We start from the raw sequence: 19,697 nt of genomic DNA, 5'->3' as shown, positions 1-19,697 counted from the left end.
GCTGCAGTTTGCAAAATAAAGGACATTTCAACGTAAAGGCTGCTGAACTACTACAGTATTTTCAGGGCACCTGCATACACTCACTGTGGGACTCAAGCTGATATATAGTAGAGTAGAAGTGATGGGTTCATGACCTATGTAACCTCTTACCCTAAAGCTCAGAGAACTTTCCAGGGAGATTCACAGTGACCGCCCAGATAAAGAAAAGCGTAATGGAACTACATCAAAGGGGAACAGCTGGAAAAGGGAAAAAATGGGTGTAGGGATAGTGGGTAAAATAAGATAAAAAGGGTAAGTGGAAAACTGGAAAATGCCTGCCTAAGACAATTGGCTTTCTTTGCAGGTGGTAGCTGCGTTTTCAGAAAGCTGACTTGGCCAGACTCCCTAAGGAAGGGTGTCCAAGGCACAGCAGCCCTATGAGGTTCTACTACATCAGCTCCTCTGGAGACCTTAGGAGCACGATGAACTGGACACTAGGTGGAGCAATTTGTCTCTCCAGGACCCAAAGACGCAAGTAAGAGGAGCAAGGGAGACTGGATCAGAGAAAAAGCTGGGAAAACAGGGAGACAGACAGGTGGCTGAAATGGAGAAGAGGAAGAAAGGAAAGGAATAGAAAAGAAGTGGAAGAGGGGAGAGGAAAAGTCACAGAGAATGGGGGTTGAAGGAAAGAAATGGTAGAGGACAAAGAGGGAAAGTAAGAGATACACAGGTAGATGAATTTAAGAAAGTGAGAAAGAAAGGAAAATGTATGTTACAAGAAGGAATAAGAATAGTCACCGTTAAATGATTATCAAAAATAGCTTACCCAGCCGCACAAGATACTGTATAGTCAGAAGAATCATGTTTTCCACGCTCAGGAGTTGGCTGCCAGTCAACCCTAATTGTTCCAAATCTTTGTTTTCCAGCTGTGGAGTCTTGTAGCAATTCACCAGCAGGGGACTCACAACAATGTCACCAACATTTCCATAGAAATAGGGTAAAGTGCCATAGCCTGCCCCAATAGAAGCGGGTCAGTAAAGTTCAACTTTATTTATTTTTGTCAGGTCCAATCAGGTAACTTGCTCAACTAGGATAAAAGATGCTTAATAAAGTTATCTGCCCTCAGAGGTGCCTGCCAAACAAATATTATTAATCCCAGGGAATGTATGTGGGATGCTCCAAATTCTATCTTTACAATAAATTAGGTGAACAGAGAGCAAAATGATAAAATTACATATTTTTTGTTTCCCACAGAAAGGACATGTTAATATCCCACAGAGGATCAGAGAGGGTTTGCAATACATCCCTGTATTCTTTGGCAAAATCGCAACAATAAAATATTTTTCCATAAATTCCTGATCAAATTTCTTTTCAGATGAGAAATTTTTCTTTGTAGAAGAAATTAGGAAACAAACAACTACAATAATATGTTTCACTTCCTAGGTTTTTCTTAAAAGAAAACATAAGGCAAATATAAATATCTTTTAAAAACAGAACAAATAAAAATTAAAATAAATATTAAGCAATATTTTCCCTGTCACAGGTGCTTGGTAGTTCCTATTCCTTCCATATTAGCTATTTTTGCTGTTTTCTTCCTAAATGTCCGTAAACAGTTTCAAATTATCTTGGAAGTAGATAGCATAAAAATATGTTGAAAATATATCCCCCCGTTTTGGTGGTGTAGTATGGAAAACGGTCTTTCTGTGAGACTTCCTAAAAAGCAGAAATCAAAGTCCCTGCATTCTACATATCAATCCAAGGTTTAGTTGAACTATGCAAGTGCTCCACAAGAATTTCTTGAGCCATATGGGATATAAATAATTTGGAATCCCCTAGTGCATATAGGTTCGGGATCAGTGGATAGGGGAGTCTGAAAAAGGACAGGGCTTGAAGCAAATCCATTCATGTTAGGAAGCTCAGCTAACCACAAGAAGCAGATGACACCTCACTTGGACCTATCCTAAAGACCTGGTGGAGCTCGAACGTCACACACGTTTTGTCCCGAAGGTCAAGCAGGCAGTCTCCTTCTGACCTACACTAGCCCCAAAACTGAGGAGACTCTAGATGTGGGTATGAAAAACACTAAGTCCAGGAATCTAGGTACCCCTAAATTTCCATACCTCCACTTACAGACAGCTTAGAAAGACTCAGAAAAAAAAGGGGGGTGGAGAGGGGTGGAGCTAGTGCAGCTCAAGTGGTTGAGCGCTGCTGTAGCACATATGAGAGCCAGGGTTCAATCCCCAGTCCCGGTACCTAAAAAAAAATAAACAAAAATAGAAGGACTCAGACCCTCCAAGTTGCTCCCCATGGTAGGGGCTCTGGGGCCTCTTCGTTCTCCTGGGTGGGTCTGTTAGCTGGCTTCCTTCGTTTCTTCTCTCTGTGGTTCAGTTCCCTCGGCTGGAATGACCCCTCCCCCACCTTGTGCATTCTTACCAAGTTTTCAGGACCCAGCTTAAATACCACTTCTCAGAAGTCTTCTCAGACTCCCCCAGGCAAACGTAAGCCCTCTCTGCCCTGAGCCCTTGTGGAACCTTTACTGCCGCCCTTTCACAGTTCGTGGTAGTCATTTACATACCAGACCCCCTTACTGAACAGAGTTCTTTGAGGTCAAAAAGGCTTTGCATTATTCTCACTTTAGCCACATGTTTAACACATGAAGTAACTGACCAATAAAAGCTAAAAGATACAATAGATGGAAAAACGAATACGTTCATGACTATGTGAATAAACACACAATCAATGAAACGGAGAAACACTCTTAGATTTTCAGCTGACACGGGCATCTTTGTCTTACCTATCAGAATTACTGGTCTAATTCCTGAGTTACTCAGCAGGTTTTCAGGAACAATTACAGTTTCCCCTGCAGGAATGGGCCGAGGTTGCAAAATTCCAGTTAATGGAGTCTGTGGAACTGGGGGAGATAAAAGGGGCTCTGGGGAAAAAAGTTGTTGACATGAAGAATTAGAAGTGAAAACTAAATGAAATGCAGTTGAAAGCAGCACAGTTCTAATACTTTTAAAACACAGTAAGTCAAATGTTTTGATTTTTTTCCTTAAAGTAATTCAATGTTTATTATATAAAATGAGAAGAAAAACAAAAGAAAGGAAAAAAGTCAACCGCAATCACATTGTCCAGAGATAGCGATTATTTAGCATTTTGACAGTTTCCTTCCATTTGTTTTTCCATGTATAATCTTTTGGATTCTGTTTTGCATTTTATCTTTTACCCACTGGATTATCAAAGGTATATACACCTAGAAAAGTATACAAAAGTGTGAAGGATAAACTCATCATTAATCAGTAATACCTAGAGGCAACCCCAGTAACATTTTTTTTTCCTAAGCCCAGTAATATATTGACATAATTTTTGTATGTATAAGATCATGATGTACTCTTTAAAACTATATACTTAAACAAACTTAAATTTTTTAAAAACCTCATCTAGTCTTAGAATTGGTATATTTATAATTGTCTATGTTTAGTACAGCAAGGTAGACAGGGTTTGTCCATTTAATCATGGGTACCAAATGGCCACAGTTTGAGTATTATCAAAGAAACCCAGTTGGTTTTCAGGTTTCTCACCACAGACTGAGTCATCCAGACCAAAAATATCAAGAATGAGTCAATAAGGAACCAGATCACAGGAGAGCAAATCTAGTATCATATCTGTTTTTGCCCTATGATGGTGGATTGGTAGCATTGTGTTCTATGTAAAGGCTTATCCACACCATGGGCTAAAACGAAGCCAAATAGTGAATTAAGATTGGTTGTGATGGCACATGTGGTTGTAGGGAAGGTAACTGTGATGGGGACAAACTATTAGCTACTCTCAATATTCTTACATAATATTGGATACAATGGCTGGTTAAAAAAATTTACCTTCAAGGTTTAGGGCATGAATTGGAGGAAAAGTTATCTCTGCGAATTAAAAAAACTTAAGATCAGTCTTCTGTTAAATCTTACCAGTTCTTGCAAGAGGTCGAACTGTAGGAACAGGTACAACTAAACCAGGTTGGGGGACAGGTGACCCAGGATACCATCCCCGGTGTCGTTTCTTTGGTGGCCCAGAAATGAACATGGTAGCTAAAGAAAAGAGAAAGGTGAGCCTTGTCTTCAGCAAAATGGAAGAAAGGAAGAATGTCAAAGTAATATAGGACCTTTAATTTGACTATACTCAGAAAGTCTAAGTCACTCTTCTAGAGGTAAAGTTAGAAAAAGTCATACAAACAATAAAAACCTAACACCTGTATCCGGTTTTACAATGTACAGTTTTACCCAGATTATTTCATTCGATTCTGTCGACAACCCTGGGAAGTCATAGGTTAAGTATTATCATTATCCATTTTGTAGACAAAGGTTCAGATATGCCCAGGGCCATGCAGGAAACCCTGGGCTGTAGCCAGAAAATCCTGTGATTTTCAAGATGCTTCCTTATACATTTGTTTTGACAGTATTTCCCATATAGGCTCATCCATGTAGAGTCACCAACACACCAGAACCCTTACTGTTCACACTAATAATAAACTTTAAAAATACTGTGTAACTGGAAGCAAATGTGGCTCAAGCAGCTGAGTGTCCACCTCCCACTTGGGAGATCCCGGGTTTGGGTCCCGGTGCCTCCTAAACAAAAAACAGACAAAAAGCAAAAAACAACGAGCAGACAATGAGTGCAAACAACCAGTGCAAACAACAAGCAAAAACAATGAGCAAACAGACAAGCGAGCCATGTGGTGTGGAGGGGTACCCATTAAAAACACCGTATGAAAAACTAAGGAAAATCTCTGGGCGGGCACTATCAGATAATTCATTGTTTTGAAATTTGTAATGCCTCTACCATGATTAAGTATATTATTTCAAGACTCCAAGATGGGTTTTGTACCTTGGTCTCCTGATGCATAGCTAGGTCTTGGTGACAAAGAGTAAGACACTGGGCGGGCTGGAGTGGAGCTGGATGCGCTGTTCTTTCCTCCGTGACTACTATTTCCATTAGCAGCATCTGTGGTACCCAAGGAGAGAAAAACCACTCAGAACAGAGCTGGCCAGGTCACTGCTTTCTGTGATGTGCAACAGACATCACACTCTAAGATTCAGGATTCAGCCCAGTCAAATAAAACCAACTATATTCATCAGAATAGTACCTTCGTCAAAAACTAAATGCCACCAATAAGTAATTTTCTAAGATGCCAAGAGATCTTTTTGAATTAGAAAGTCATTTTCAGTAAAGTCTTTAGAGATGGGTGAGTGGAAGGAAGATAAAACAATCTTTTTAAAATTTTGTATCACGGAAATTTTCAAACATATACAAAAATAGAGAGACAAGTACAACAAACCCCTAAATACCCACTGCCCAGCTTCCACATTTATCTACACATGACCAGTCTTGCCTCATCTATATCTCCATCCCCTCCACACATACACACAATACACACTCTGAATTATTTTGAGGCAAATCCATTTATCACGTTTCATCCATAAATACTTCTATGTGTGTTTCTAAAAGAAATGGAGTCTTTTAAAAACATAACTGTCTTATCATTATTTTACTTAAAATTAGAAATAATGGTTGTTTCTTAATATCCCATCACTATTCAAATTTCCTCCCAATGATTTCAGAAAATTTTTTTACAGTTGGTTTGTTCAAATTGGGGTCCAAAAAAGATCCACATATTGAATTTAATCAATTTAATCAATATGTCCCTTAAAGGTCTTTTAAACTATAGGATTTCCCCTTTTCTTTCTAATTTCTTTTTCAACTAATTTGTTGAAAACCTAATAGAATTTTCTATTTTCTAGAATTTGCTAATTGGAACTCATACTATCACTTAATGTTCCTTTGTATTTCCTATAAACTGATAGTTAGATATATAGAGGCTTGATCAGATGCAGGTTTGCTACTTTTGGCAAGAGTAGCTCATAAGTACTGCTGTATACTTTCTATCAGGAGGCACATAATGACTGGTTTTCTCCCTTTTTTGGTGAGAAGATTGATCAGCAATTCAAGTACTGTCAGTCAAACCCTTGCAGTGTGAAGTTGTCCATCAGTCTTTCATCTGTTCGTTTTAACAGCCATGGTGCTATTGTTAAAATCTATTATTTTATTTTATTTTTTTTAGGTACAGGGGGCCGGAAACTGAACTTGGGACCTCGAGTGTGGGAAGCTGGCACTCAATCACTGAGCTACATCGGCTTTCCCGATTTGATTTTTTCATTTGTATGTTTTCAGGGGGCGTTGGGAAATGAACCCAGACCTCCCATGTGGGAGGCAGGCACTCAACTGCTTGAGCCATATCCGCTCCCTTATTAATGTTTTTAATGTTATAAAATCTTGAATTCACTTTGTTCAGGTCTGTAATCTAACCAAGAGGTAGAATCAGTGTTAAGAACAAAAGCTGGTTGGGTAAATTACGATGCCTAGCTGTTGGGAAGTTTCCAAGAATGACAGGCATTCTCTTCCCTCATTCTTCTACCTCTCTGACCAATTCTTTTCCATAAACAGTGTATTGTATTGTTCTTTTCTAGAATTCTAACCTTAGTTCATCCTATATCTTTCCCTGACTGATATTATCTACCCCTAATGATTTTAGACCCATATTGGTAGCTCAAATCTCTACCATGAGTTCTGAATTCCACCCCCCCCCGCCCCCTCCAATCTCCATAATAAATCAAATGACTGTTGAACATCTCCACTTAGATTTCTCATGGGTGTCTCAAATGCAACATGTCCAAAACCAAACTCACAATCTCCTCCTGGAAAACCCACTCTGCCTGCTGTATTGCCTATCTCAGATATTGGTACCAATATTAATCCAGACAGATGGGCATCAGCCTAGACCTTTTCTTCTCCTTATTGCTCACATTAACTCGGTCAAGGTCTGCTTATTTTACTTCCTAGGTAGTTGTCCCATCCTATTACCACCCTGAGACCTCATCATTTCTTACCTAGGTACTGAAATGGCCCTCAACTAGTTTTCCTGCCTCTTCTTACACATTGCCTCTAAAATGATGTAGGTCAAGTTCAAATCAGATCATGTCACTCCCCTGTTCCATCAGTTAAGACAGTAAAATCCATACTTCTTAGCATGACGTCTCATGACCTTCACTTGCCCTCCACTCCACGTTCGCCTCCTGTGACTCTCTGCCTTTTACATCTTTGGTATAAGAAGTCCAAACTGCTGGAAGTTCCAGCATACACCGTGCTGCTTCTTTTTTCTGAAACTTTTCTCCTGCTGTTGCTTGTTTCTGAAATGCCTTTGCCCCACCCCTTTATACAGATAATGTCTCCTTATCATTCATGACCAAGCTCCTCCAAGAACTCATTCTTGACTACTCGCTAAGATGTTGGGCTAAACCCCCCTTCTATGCACTTTCTTAGTAAATACACACATATACATACATACATATATTTATATATTTTAATTTAATTTAATTTTTTAAAGGAGATACTGGGGATTGAACCCAGGACCTCAAACATGGGAAGCAGGCACTCAACCACTGGAGCTCTATCAGCTCCCAAGTACAGTGTTGTTTTTATCATGATACACTGAAAATATCTTGTTGTAGGTCCATCTCCCCCACTAAACACCTTCCTTAGGGGTTTGAAGTTGAGCTTATTTATCTTTGTAACCCTTAGTTCCTCTCTTTTCTGTGTGCTAAACATCATTCTCTAACTTTTCTCATTGGACAACGGAGAACACAAAGCTTTATACAATAACTCGCTACTATAGACGGTCTCACTTCTGTTTTCAACTGGCAGGTAGAGGCTGCTAGTGTTTTCTCCTATCAATTTGTCAATTAATTCCACACAAGTCTTTTATGGACTATGTATTTACCAAAGAAATATAAGGGAGGAAAACATCACCTGTAGCAAATGTCTTCCCTACAACCTGCAAAGATAAAGCCAGCGGTTTCACAACGTTCTTACTCCGGGTCAGGTCCTGAGCTCCACTTAAATTGATTGCAGAATTAGCTGGACTGGGAATCGGTGAATCTTTAAAATGAAAGAGGTTGTTAAAGTTAGGAACTATTTATTTATTCAGGAAGGAAGTTAATTCAACAAGAGTGAGTTGGGAGGGAGCAGAGTGTAGAACTTTAGTTTCTTCCTTGACCTACTCTGACATTTTAGGAAAGTCAATTTGTTTGCTTATTAACACACACTCATTAGACATTACTATGTCCTGGGTGCTGTTCTAAATACTTTGAATATATTAATTCACTCAGTTTTTTATAACAAGTCCGTGAGGTGGGCATTATTGCCTTCAACACTTGCAGTCATTTAACTTGGTCAAAGGAGAAATAAGGGAGTGATTTTAAGGTCCACTAAAAGAACAGACCCTGGAAAATGCACATACAACATTACAAAGTCACAGGAAACTGAAAAACAATCCAGATTTTTCAGGTATTAACAGAGAGCCTTATACAATAGGACTTTTAGGGAACTTTGCTGTGCCATTACTGGGGCTTGGCAATAGTTTTTAGGCCCCAATCATATTTTTGGGAACATGATTAGTAGTAATAACTTCACTAGTTAATCTAATTTTAGCATATTCCTATCTAATGCAGCCAGGTAAACACATTGACAAAATCTGGTTGACAAATTATGAACTTGCAAAGACTTGGAAGAATGGTAATTTCACCATTTTTTCCCCCAAACCCATCAGTGCAATAGAAAAGAGACACATATCTAGATGAGAATTTAGTATAAGATAAAGGTAGCAGCTCAAATCAACTATGAAAATAGAAAACTTAATAAACTGTGTTGAGACAGTTAGGTATATAGGGAAAAAAAAAGTTGGATCGACATCTTACCCCAAGCATTAAAAAAAAAAATTCAAATGGGCCAAAGATATAAACTTACAAACTGGAAATACAATAATAATAGCAGAAAACATGGGAAAAGTAGTTATTACTTGAAGTGGAAAAGGCCAAACTATTACTCGAAATGCACAAGCCATAAAAAAAGATCAATAAATTCAGCAAACAAAAATGAAAAAATTCTGCATGGCAAAACACAATATAGCCATGAAAACAATAGCCAAAAAAGAGCTGGAATGGCCAAACCAATGTCAGACAAAACAGACATTAAGACAAAAATTGTTACCAGAGAGAAAGAACATTCCATAATGATAAAAGGATCATTCCACCAGGAAAAATAATAATTATAAATATTTATGAATCTAACAACAGAATCCCCCAATACATGAAACAAAAACTTAAAGGAGAAATAAGTAATTCAATAATTATAGCTGGAGACTTCAGTACTCCACTTTCAGTAATGGATAGAACAACTGGGCAGAACATTGGCAAGGAAATAGACAACTTAAACAATACTATAAATCAACGAGACCTAAGAAACATCAATAGAATTCTTCCCCGACAAAAGCAGAATAAACAGTCTTCTAAAGGGCACATTCCCCGGGATAGACCATATGTTAGGCCATAAAACAAGCCTCAGTAAATTTTAAAGGATTAGCTGATTGACCAAGATGCAGTGTAAGATGCTCCAGGTCCCTTCCTAACAGAATCTTTGAACAGCTAGACGAAACTGGCAGACCTATCTTCTTCAAAACTGCAGAAAACATTAAATGGTTGCAATAACTAGGCAAATCCAAATCAAGAAAAAGCAGCTTGGAAAACTGATAGGCACAAAAATAGAATGAGGTTAGAGGATGAAAAGCTGAGGTTTAATCTGTGCAGAATTGGTAAAAAGGTTTTCATATATCTTTGGAAATGAATAGACATGGTGAAAGCACATAATAGTGTTTATAATTAGCAGTGCTAATATATGGGTTATGATTGTGGTTGGAAGGGCAAGTAAAGTCCTGTATATCACTAGAAGGTAACATGGGACTTTTTAAAGCAAACCCTTATGTGAAAAATGAATATGAATAATAATGCATATATAAGACTGTTTTTCTCTGAAACAGAACACATATACGTTAATATTAGAAGATGTTAATATCAGGGTGATATATGGGCAAAAATACAACCAAAGCAAATTATGGACAGAAGTGTATAGTAATATACTAATAATTCTCCACCAATGGTAAAAAAAAAAAAAAAAAAGGAAATAAGCTAAGTAAAAGAAACTAGACAAAAGGTACTACTATGGTTTGACTCCATTTATACAAAAAATAAATACAAATAAATTATAAAGATAAAAAAGAATATCAGTTAGGTATGGCAGGGGAAGGATAGAGAGATTGAGGGGTGACTACTAAGGAGTAGAGTTTTTTGTTTGTTTCTTGTTATTATTATTGGAGTAATGAAAAAGATTGAATAGTGATTGAAATGATGAATGCACAAAGCTGTGCTTATACCGAATACCAATGACTGTACATTTTGAATGAATTGTATGCTTTATGAATATATTTCAATAAAAATGATTTCTTTAAAAATGGGAGGTGAAGTTTGTGGTGCCCTAGCTAACCCCTCCCCTGACCCCTGACCCCCCTCCAGCCTGTACTTCCTTTGTCAGTCCTTGTCCCTATCCAAGAAGGAGCAGAGTTAACCCTTTGTGCACATTGGGGTGCCTGTATGTCAGTGCAATCTATTAGGTAGAAGCCTGAAACACTGAACTAGCAAACCTGTCTTGGGAGGGTCCCAACCCCAACACACATACATTTGCCCTGAAGGCACAGAAGCAGTTTGCAGACAGCTAAGGCAGTGAATGAAATAGTTAAATTGAAGTGGCTGGGGGAAAAGGACTATCTGCATTAAGTAATACAATAGGGCACCCAGGAGGGGGTGAAAGTCTATTTCAAAGGGAATGGAGGAAGCATTTGAATTCCTGGAAACAGAATTCCTAAGGCCCTGAGCAAATACAAACCCACAACTAGAAGCAGTCTCCAAGCAGGCTCAGATAAGACAGAGAGGCCTCTGCATTTTACACTGGATTTAGGATGATCTTCTAGATAGGAAGGCTAAGCTCTGAAAGAAACCACCAACCAAAACAGAGTCAATTTGCAATGACTGTTGAAGGTGTTTTTTTGCTTTGGTTTGCTTGTTTTTGTTAACTCCTGACTCCCAAAGAAATCTCTGTCGTATCAGTAGATGGATAAAAACTTAAGAAATAGCTCAGTGACTAAATTCTAGAGCTATGATTTAAAATATTAAAATGTACAGAGTGCAAAAAAAAGATTGCAAGGTAAAGAACAAAGGAATGATGGCCCCTCCAAAGGAAAAACATGAAAATCCAAAAACCATTGATGAAGAAGACCATATTTTGGATATACCAGACAAGACTTTTAAAAAAATGGTTCTTACTAGGATCACGCAAATAAAGGAAAAAACATACAGAAAGAACTAAAGAATATGAGGGGAAAAGTGAATGAACAATATGAAAATCTCAATAAAGATATAGACGTTTTAAAAAGAAAATAAACAGAAATACTGGAGTTGAAGACCACAATAACTGAAATGAAAAATTCCCTAGAAGGTTTCAACAACAGAAGGACCAATGATCTCAAAGGACAACTGAAATGCTTCAAGGAGCAGAAAGAAAAAAAGAATGAGAAAAATCAAACAGAGCCTAAGAGACCTGTGGGAGACCATCAAGCATACAAACATACGCATTATGGGAATTCCAGAAGGAGAAGAAAGAGAGAAAGGGGCAAAAGGAATATCCAAAGAGATAAAAGAAAATTTCCCAAATTTAACAAAAGACATGAATATGCACATTCAAGTAGCCTAACAGAACTCCAAACCAAACCACGGTTCAAAAAGGACTGTGCCAAGGACAAGGTGAGAGTTCAGAAAGCTTCAAGAGAAAAGCAACAAATTATGTACAAGGGGATCCCAATAAGATTGATTGAGGATTTCTTCTCATCAGAAACCATGGAGGCAAGAAGGCAGTAGGCTGAAATACTTAAAGTGCTGAAAGAAAACAACTTCCAACCAAGGATTTTATATCCAGCAAGACTTTTCTTATAAAAATGAGGGAAAGATTAAGGCATTCTCAGATAAAACAAAAGCTGAAGGAGTTCACCCACCACTAGACCTGCCCTACAAGCAAGGCTAGAGGGAGATCTTCTGACTGAAAGGAAAGGACACTAGACAGTGGTTAAAAGCAACATAAAGAATGAAAACCTCTAGTAGAGATAACCATAATGGTAATTATAAATGCTGATATTATTATATTGTGTTTTCGGTATGTAACTCCACTTTTTACTTCTTAAGGGTGCTAATATGCAAATGCATAAAATTCAATGATAAGGTTTTGAACATACAATCTAAAATGATATAATTTGTAACAAGTATAACAAAAAGGTGTGGGGTGGTGGGGTATAGGAAAAGTGTTATGTGTATGCTATCGAAATATAGAAATAGACTTAGGGAGTTAAATTTTAGTCTCACAGTCCCCACAAAGAAAATATATAAAAATCTATATACACAATGAAATGAAAAGGGATTCAACATGGTATAAAGCAAAAAAAATAGGTAAATAGGCATTAACAGAAGGATTGAGGGAATAAAAAGATAAAGACAAAATAGCAAAATGACAGAAGAAAGTCCTATATTATCAGTAATTAATTTAAATATATATTAAATTTTTAGTTAAAAGGCAAATATTCGAATAATGGATAAAAAAGCACGACCCAGCTAAACGCTGTTGACAGGAGATGCACCTTAAATTCAATGACACATAGAGGTTTAAAGTAAAATGATAGAAGAAAAAAAAAACAACCATAGAAATAGTAACCAAAAGAGAGCTGGGGTTGCTATATTAATATCAGATTTTTAAAAAGACTTTAAATAAAAAACTGTTATGAGGGACAAAGAAGGTCACTATATACTGCTACAGGAGTCAATTCAAGACATAAGAATGATAAACATATATGCACCTAATAGCAGGGCCACAAAATATATGAAGGAAATATTAAAAGATTTGAAGGGAGAAATACACAGTCTTATATTAGTAGTAGGGGACTTTAATATGCCAATTTCAAAAACATGTAACATCTATACAGAAGATCAATAAAGAAACAGAAGACTTTAATAATACTATAAACCAACTAGACTTAACAGACGAATGAACAATATGTCACCCAAAGCAACAGAATACACATTCTTCTGAAGTGTACATGGATCATTCTCCAGGATACACCATGTGAACAAAACAAGTATTGGGAAGCAGATGTGGCTCAAGCAGTTGAGCGTCTGCCTACCACAAGGAAGGTCCTGAGTTCAGTTACTAGTGCCTCCTAAAAAAAAAAAAAGACCAGCAGATAAAGAGAGCATACAACAAACAGACACAGAGAGTAGATAGCAAGAGCAAACAAAGAGGGGGAGAAATAAATGTTTTTAAAAAGTATTTAAAAAAACAAGTATTGACTATAGTTGGTAGTAATATTTTGATGATGCTCTTGCATAGTTTGTAACAAATGTTTCATGACAATGCAAAGAGTTGGTGGAGGGGTGATGGATGAGACCCCTGTGTGATATTATGTATGTATTATGTAAGTTCACAATGTTTACTATACACTTATTGTTTATGTGTGTTCATGTATGAATGATATACTTCAACAAAAAAATTTTCAAAAAGAAAAAAACAAAAACAAACCCAAGTATCGATAAGTTCGTAAGTATTGAAATCATACAATTATGTTCTCTGACCACAATCAATAACAGAGAGAGAACTGGAAAATACACAAATGTGTGGAAATTAAGCAGCACACTCTTTTAATGCCCAGTGGGTCAAGAAGAAATTAAAGGGAAATTAGGAAGCATCTTGAAACAAATTAAATGAAAACAAAACATACCAAAACTTATGGGGTGCAGCAAAGACAGTACTGAGAAGGAAATTTATAGCTCTAAATGCTTACATTAAAAAGAAGCTCTCAAATCAGAGAACTAACCTCTCAACTGGAGAATTTAGAAAAAGAAGAGCAAACTAAACCTAAAATGAGCAGAAGGAAGGAAATAACAAAGATTAGAGTGGAAATAAATTAAAGAGAGAACAACAAACAACAGAGAATCAACAAAACCAAAAGACGGTTCTTTGAAATGATCAATAAAATCAATAAATCTTTAGCTAGACTGGAAGAAAAAAAGAGGACACATATAACTAAAATCAGAAATGTAAGGAAGGGTATTTCCTGTGGACTTCCAGAAATAAAAAGTATTATATAAGGATACTAAGAACAACAGCATGTCAACAAATTAGATAACCTGGAAGAAATGGAAAAATTCACAGAAACACACAATCTACCTACTGATTCATGAAGAAATAGAAGAGACAGAAAGACAAATAACTAGTAAAATCAGTCATAATAACCTCCCAACAAAGAAAAACCCAGGACCAGAAGGCTTCACAGGTAAATTTTACCAAATATTTCAAGAAGAATTACCACCAATACTGTTCAAACTCTTTCAAATAATTGAAGAGGAGGGAATACTCCCTAATTCATTCTAGGAGGCCAACATTATCCTAACACCAAAGGCAAATAAAAAGAAAAGGGAAGGAGGGAGGGATGGAGGAAGGAAGGAAACTTACAGACCAATTTCTCCTATGTGTATAGATGCAAAATTCCTAAACAAAATACTAACAAACCAAGTCCAAGAGCATATTAAAAGAATTATGCTCCATGATCAAGAGGGGTTTATTAGGTATCCAAGGGTGGTTCAACCTAAGAAAACACACCAAATTAACAGAAAAAAGGATTAAAAACTACACAATTACCTCAACACAGAAAGGAATCAGACAAAACCTGATAAAACACTAAGAAACCAGATATAGAAGAAAACTTTCTCAACACGATGAAGGGCGTATGTGAATACCCACTGCTAACATCACACTCAATGGTGAAAGATCTAAAGCTTTCCCTCTAAGACCTGAAACAAGACAAGGATACCACTATCATCAGTTATTCAATGTTGTACTGGAAGTTTTAGCCAGAGCCATTAGGCAAGAAAAATAATTAAAGACCTCCAAAATGGAAAAGAAAAGCAAAACTTTCCCAATTTGCACATGACATGATTGAATATATAGAAAAATCCTGAAAAGTCCATAAGAAAGTACTGGAACTGAGAAATGAGTTTAGCAAAGAGTTGGAATATAAGATCAGCATGCAAAAATCAGTAGTGTTTCTATAAATTGTTAATAAACAATTTGAAGAGGAAATTTTTAAAAATCCATTTACAATAGCAAGAATAACAAGAATAAAATATATAGTAATTAATCTAACCATGTATGTAAAGAATTTATAGAGAAAACTACAAAACATTGCTAAAAGAAATCAAACAAAACCTACAAAAATAGAAGGATATTATTCCAAGCCCATGGATTGGAAGAATAACTATTTATCAAGATATCAGTTCTAACTGAATGCAATGCCAGTCGAAATTCTAATAGCTTTTTTTTGCAGAAATGGAAAAGCCAATCATCAAATTTATATGGAAGGGTAAGGGGCCTGAATAGTCAAAGCCATCCTGAATAAGAAATTAGAGGACTCACACTTTCTGATTTTAAATGTATTATAAAGCCACAGTAATAAAAACAGCAATGCACTGACACAAGGACAGACATTTACACCAAAGGAGTTGAACTAAGAGTTAAAAAATTAACCCTCACATCTATGTCCAATTGATTTTTGACAAGGCTACAATTACACTCAATTGGGAAAGAACAGTCTCTTCAACAAAAGGTGCTGGGAAAACTGGTTGTCCATACACTAAAGAATGAAAGTGGTCTCCTACTTCAAACCATTTAAAAAATCAACTCATAATGGCTCAACACAAATAGAAGAACCAGAACTATAAAGCTCCAATAAGAAGCATCTTCAGGATCTTTTGTTAGGCAAAGGTTTCTTAAACTTTACACCCAAAGCACAAACAACAGAAGAAAAAGTAGATAAATGAAACTTCATCAAAATTTTTAACTTGTACATCAAAGGACTTTATTATGGCAGTAAGAAGACAATGTTATAGAATAGAAGGATTGGAAGCCATATACAATAAGGGTTTAATACCCAGAATATAAAAAGAAATCCTACAAATCAGTAACAAACAAACAAAAAAAAACAACCCAATTTAAAAATTGGCAAAGCACTTAAAAAGACATTTCTCCAAAGAAGATATACAAATAGCTAAAAAAGCTCATGAAAATATGCTGAACATCATTAGCAATTAAGGAAATGAAAGCAAAATCACAATGAGATACCATTTCACACCAATGGCTACTATTAAAAAAAAAAAGGAAAATAACAAGCGTTGGAGAGGATGTACAGAAATAGGGTGTGTTCATTGTAAGTGGGAATGTAAAATGGTACAGCTCCTGTGGAAGACAGTTTGGCAGTTCCCCAAAAAGCTATATGGGGAAGTGGATGCAGCTCAACTGATAAAGCGTCCACCTACTATATAGGAGTTCCAGGGTTCAAACCCAGGGCCTCCTGACCCATGTGGTGAGCTGGCCCACGCGCAGTGCTGCCATGCGCAAGGAGTGCAATGCACACAGGGGTGTCCCCTGCGTAGGGGAGCCCCACACACAAGGAGTGTACCCTGCAAGGAGAGCCACCCTGTGTGAGAAAACCACAGCCTGCCCAGGAGTGACACCGCACACACTGAGAGCTGACACAGCAAGATGACACAACAAAAAGAGACACAGATTCTTGGTGCCACCAAGAATGCAAGCAGACACAGAAAAACACACAGTGAATGGACACAAGAGAGCAGACAACGGGGGGGGGGGGGGGGGGGGGGGGAGAGATAAATAAAAGAAATCTTTAAAAAAAAAACCCTAAGTATGGCATTACCATATGACCCAGAAATCCCACTTCTAGATATATACCCAAAAGAATTGAAAGCAGGGACAGATATTTGCAAACCATTGTTCATAGGTGCATCATTCACAATAAGGAAGAGATGCAAGCAACCCAAGTGTCCATCAACTGATGAATGGATAAACAAAATATGGTACAGACATACAATGGCATATTTTTCAGTTATAAAAAGAAATGCAGTCTGATATATTTGACAACAAGGATGAACCTTGAAGACATCAAGTTGAGTGAAATAAGCTAGACAAAAAGGACAAATATTGTATGAGTTTACTGATATAAAATAATTATAATAAACAAATTCATAAAGACAGAAATTGGAATACCAGTTATCAGGGGTCAGGGTGAGGGTAGGAAAGGAGAAGTTAATCCTTCAATTGTACTGAGTTTCCACTTGGGTTGACTATAAAGTTTTAGTAATGGATAGTGGTGATAGTAGCACAGCATTGTAAATATAATTAACGACACTGAATGATACATTGAGTGTGGTTAAAAGAGGAAATTTTAGGTTGTATATATACTACTAGAAAAAATTTAAAAAATAAAGAATACAGCTTCTGAACACAAATAGTGAACCCTAATATAAGCCATGGACCATAGTCAATCGTATAAGTATATTTCTTCATCAGCTGTAACAAATGTACCATGCTAATGCAACATGTTAATAATGGGGGAGGCATATGGGAACTGTGTATTTTCTGAATTAATTCTCTGTAAACCATCAACTTTTCCAATAAAAAGAATGAAAAAGAAATCCAAAAAAATAAACACTAAATTTATGCAAAATATATTTTCTTACCTCAGTGGAATGAAATTAGCAATCAAAAGGAAATCTGAGAAATTCACAAATATGTGAAATATAAGCAATGCACTCCTAAATAACCAATACGTGAAGAAATCACAAGGGAAATTAGAAATCACTTTAAGATAAATGAAATGAAAATGAAAACACAACATACAAAACCTTATGGAATACTACTAAAGTATTACTTAGAGGGAACATTATGGCAGTAAATACTTACATTAAGAAAGAGGGAGGTCTCAGTAACCTAAATTACTTCTAAGGAACTAGGGGAAAAAAAAGAGCAAACTAAACCCAATGCAAACAAAAGAAAGGAAATAATAAAGACTAGAAGGAAAATTAATGAAATAGTGAATATAAAAAGCAATAATTATCAACAAAACTACAGATCAACAAAAGTGACAAGCCTTTCACTAGATTGACCAGGAAAAAAGAGAAGATACAAATCACTAAAGTCAGGACTGAAAGGGGGGGAGGGGGACATCACTAGCAAACTTACAGAAATAGAAATAATTATAAGGAAATTTTGTGACCAATTATATGCCAACAAATTTGATAACTCAGAGGAAATGAACAAATTCCTAAAATAACACAAATTATTAAAACTACTCAATAAATAGAAAATCTGAATAGATTTATGACATAAAGGAAATTAATAACAAAAACTACCTGCAAAGAAGAGCCCAGTCCTAGATAGCTTCATTGTTGAATTTTACCCAATGTTTAAAGAATAACACACATTCACAAACTCTTAAAAAAAAAACAGAAAGGAGGAAACCTTTACCAACTCATTTTATGAGGCCAGTATTAATCCTTATATTAAAACCAGACAAAGACATCACAAGAAAACAGAATATTGTTTATGAAATTATGAATTAGACATAAGAATCCTCAATAGAATATTAGCAAATAGAGTATACCAGCGATTATATACCATGACCAAGTGGGATTTATTCCAAGAAGGTAAGGTGGTTTTACATATAAAAATCTATCAATGTAAGACACCATATCAATAAAGAGAAAATATATATATATGATCACTTCCTTTTTTTTTAAAGATTTATTTTTTATTTATTTCTCTCCCCTCTTCCCCCTCCCAACCCCCCCGTTGTCTGCTCTCTGTGTCCATTTGCTGCGTGTTTTTCTTTGTCCACTTCTGTTGTTGTCAGCGGCACAGGAATCTGTTTCTTTTTATTGCGTCATCTTGTGTGTCAGCTCTCTGTGTGTGCGGCACCATTCCTGAGCAGACTGCACTATCTTTCGCACTGGGCGGCTCTCCTTATGGGGTGCACTCCTTGCGCATGGGGCTCCCCTATGCAGGGGGCACCCCTGCGTGGCAGGGCACTCCTTGCACACATCAGCACTGGGCAGGGGCCAGCTCCACACGGGTCAAGGAGGCCCGGGGTTTGAACCGCGGCCCTCCCATGTGGTAGGCGGACGCTCTATCCATTGGGCCAAGTCCGCTTCTCTATGATCACTTCTAAAGACACAGATAAAGCATTTGACAAAATTCTAAACCCTTTCATGATCAAAACACTCATCAAATTAGTAACTGAAGAAAATTTCCTCAACCCATAAAGGGCACTGATGAAAAACCCACCATTAACATTATACTTAAAGGTGAAAGACTGAATGCTTTCCACTTAAGATAAGGAAGATGACAAGGATGTCACCTTGCCACTACTACTGTACAGGAGGTTCTATTTAGAGTAATTAGGGAGGGAAATAAAATAAAGTGAATTCAGGAAGGAAAAGAAAAAGTAAAACTATACCTATTTGCAAATGACATTATTCTGTGTACAGAAAATCTCAAGGAATCCACTAAAAAACTACTAGAGTTGATAAATGAGTTCAGAAAGGTTGTAGGATAAAAGATCAATATATGAAAATGAATTGTATTTCTATACACTTGCAATGAACAATCAAACAAAATTAAGAAAGCGATTCCATTTGCAATAGTACCCTAAAGAATAAATTATTTAGGAAAAAATTTAACAAAAAATATACTTTGAAAACTACAAAACATTGCTGAAAGAACTTAAAGCAAAACTGTCAGCAAAATTATAAACCAGGGACAATACTGATAACTAATATCAGAGAACTACAGTATGCACTCCTGTCAACAGAGGTTAATAGGAAAAAACT

The 19,697-nt window shown here is 36.6% G+C and overlaps 1 protein-coding gene across 7 annotated transcripts in view; it reads right to left on the bottom strand.

Moving 5' to 3' along the window:
• Nucleotides 1-19,697, bottom strand: part of GREB1L (GREB1 like retinoic acid receptor coactivator) — a 293,082-nt gene that overhangs the window by 72,408 nt on the left and 200,977 nt on the right. For 6 of the 7 annotated variants that reach the window (XR_011645953.1, XM_071208498.1, XM_058277523.2 and 3 more), the window contains exons 8-12: nucleotides 7,837-7,965; nucleotides 4,858-4,974; nucleotides 3,942-4,061; nucleotides 2,774-2,911; nucleotides 806-991 (exon numbers count right to left, since the gene is read on the bottom strand). Coding sequence is in view for 6 of the 7 variants with exons in the window: in XM_071208498.1 (XP_071064599.1) it covers nucleotides 806-991; nucleotides 2,774-2,911; nucleotides 3,942-4,061; nucleotides 4,858-4,974; nucleotides 7,837-7,965 (690 nt within the window). In the remaining variant the exon portion in view is untranslated. The remainder of the gene's footprint in view (nucleotides 1-805; nucleotides 992-2,773; nucleotides 2,912-3,941; nucleotides 4,062-4,857; nucleotides 4,975-7,836; nucleotides 7,966-19,697) is intronic. The other variant, XM_058277520.2, reaches the window with a different exon arrangement.

The sequence above is a fragment of the Dasypus novemcinctus genome, chromosome 16 (genome assembly GCF_030445035.2).
Source record: "Dasypus novemcinctus isolate mDasNov1 chromosome 16, mDasNov1.1.hap2, whole genome shotgun sequence".
In the NCBI taxonomy this organism is placed as follows: domain Eukaryota; kingdom Metazoa; phylum Chordata; class Mammalia; order Cingulata; family Dasypodidae; genus Dasypus; species Dasypus novemcinctus.
This window is presented reverse-complemented; position numbering and strand designations above follow the sequence as displayed.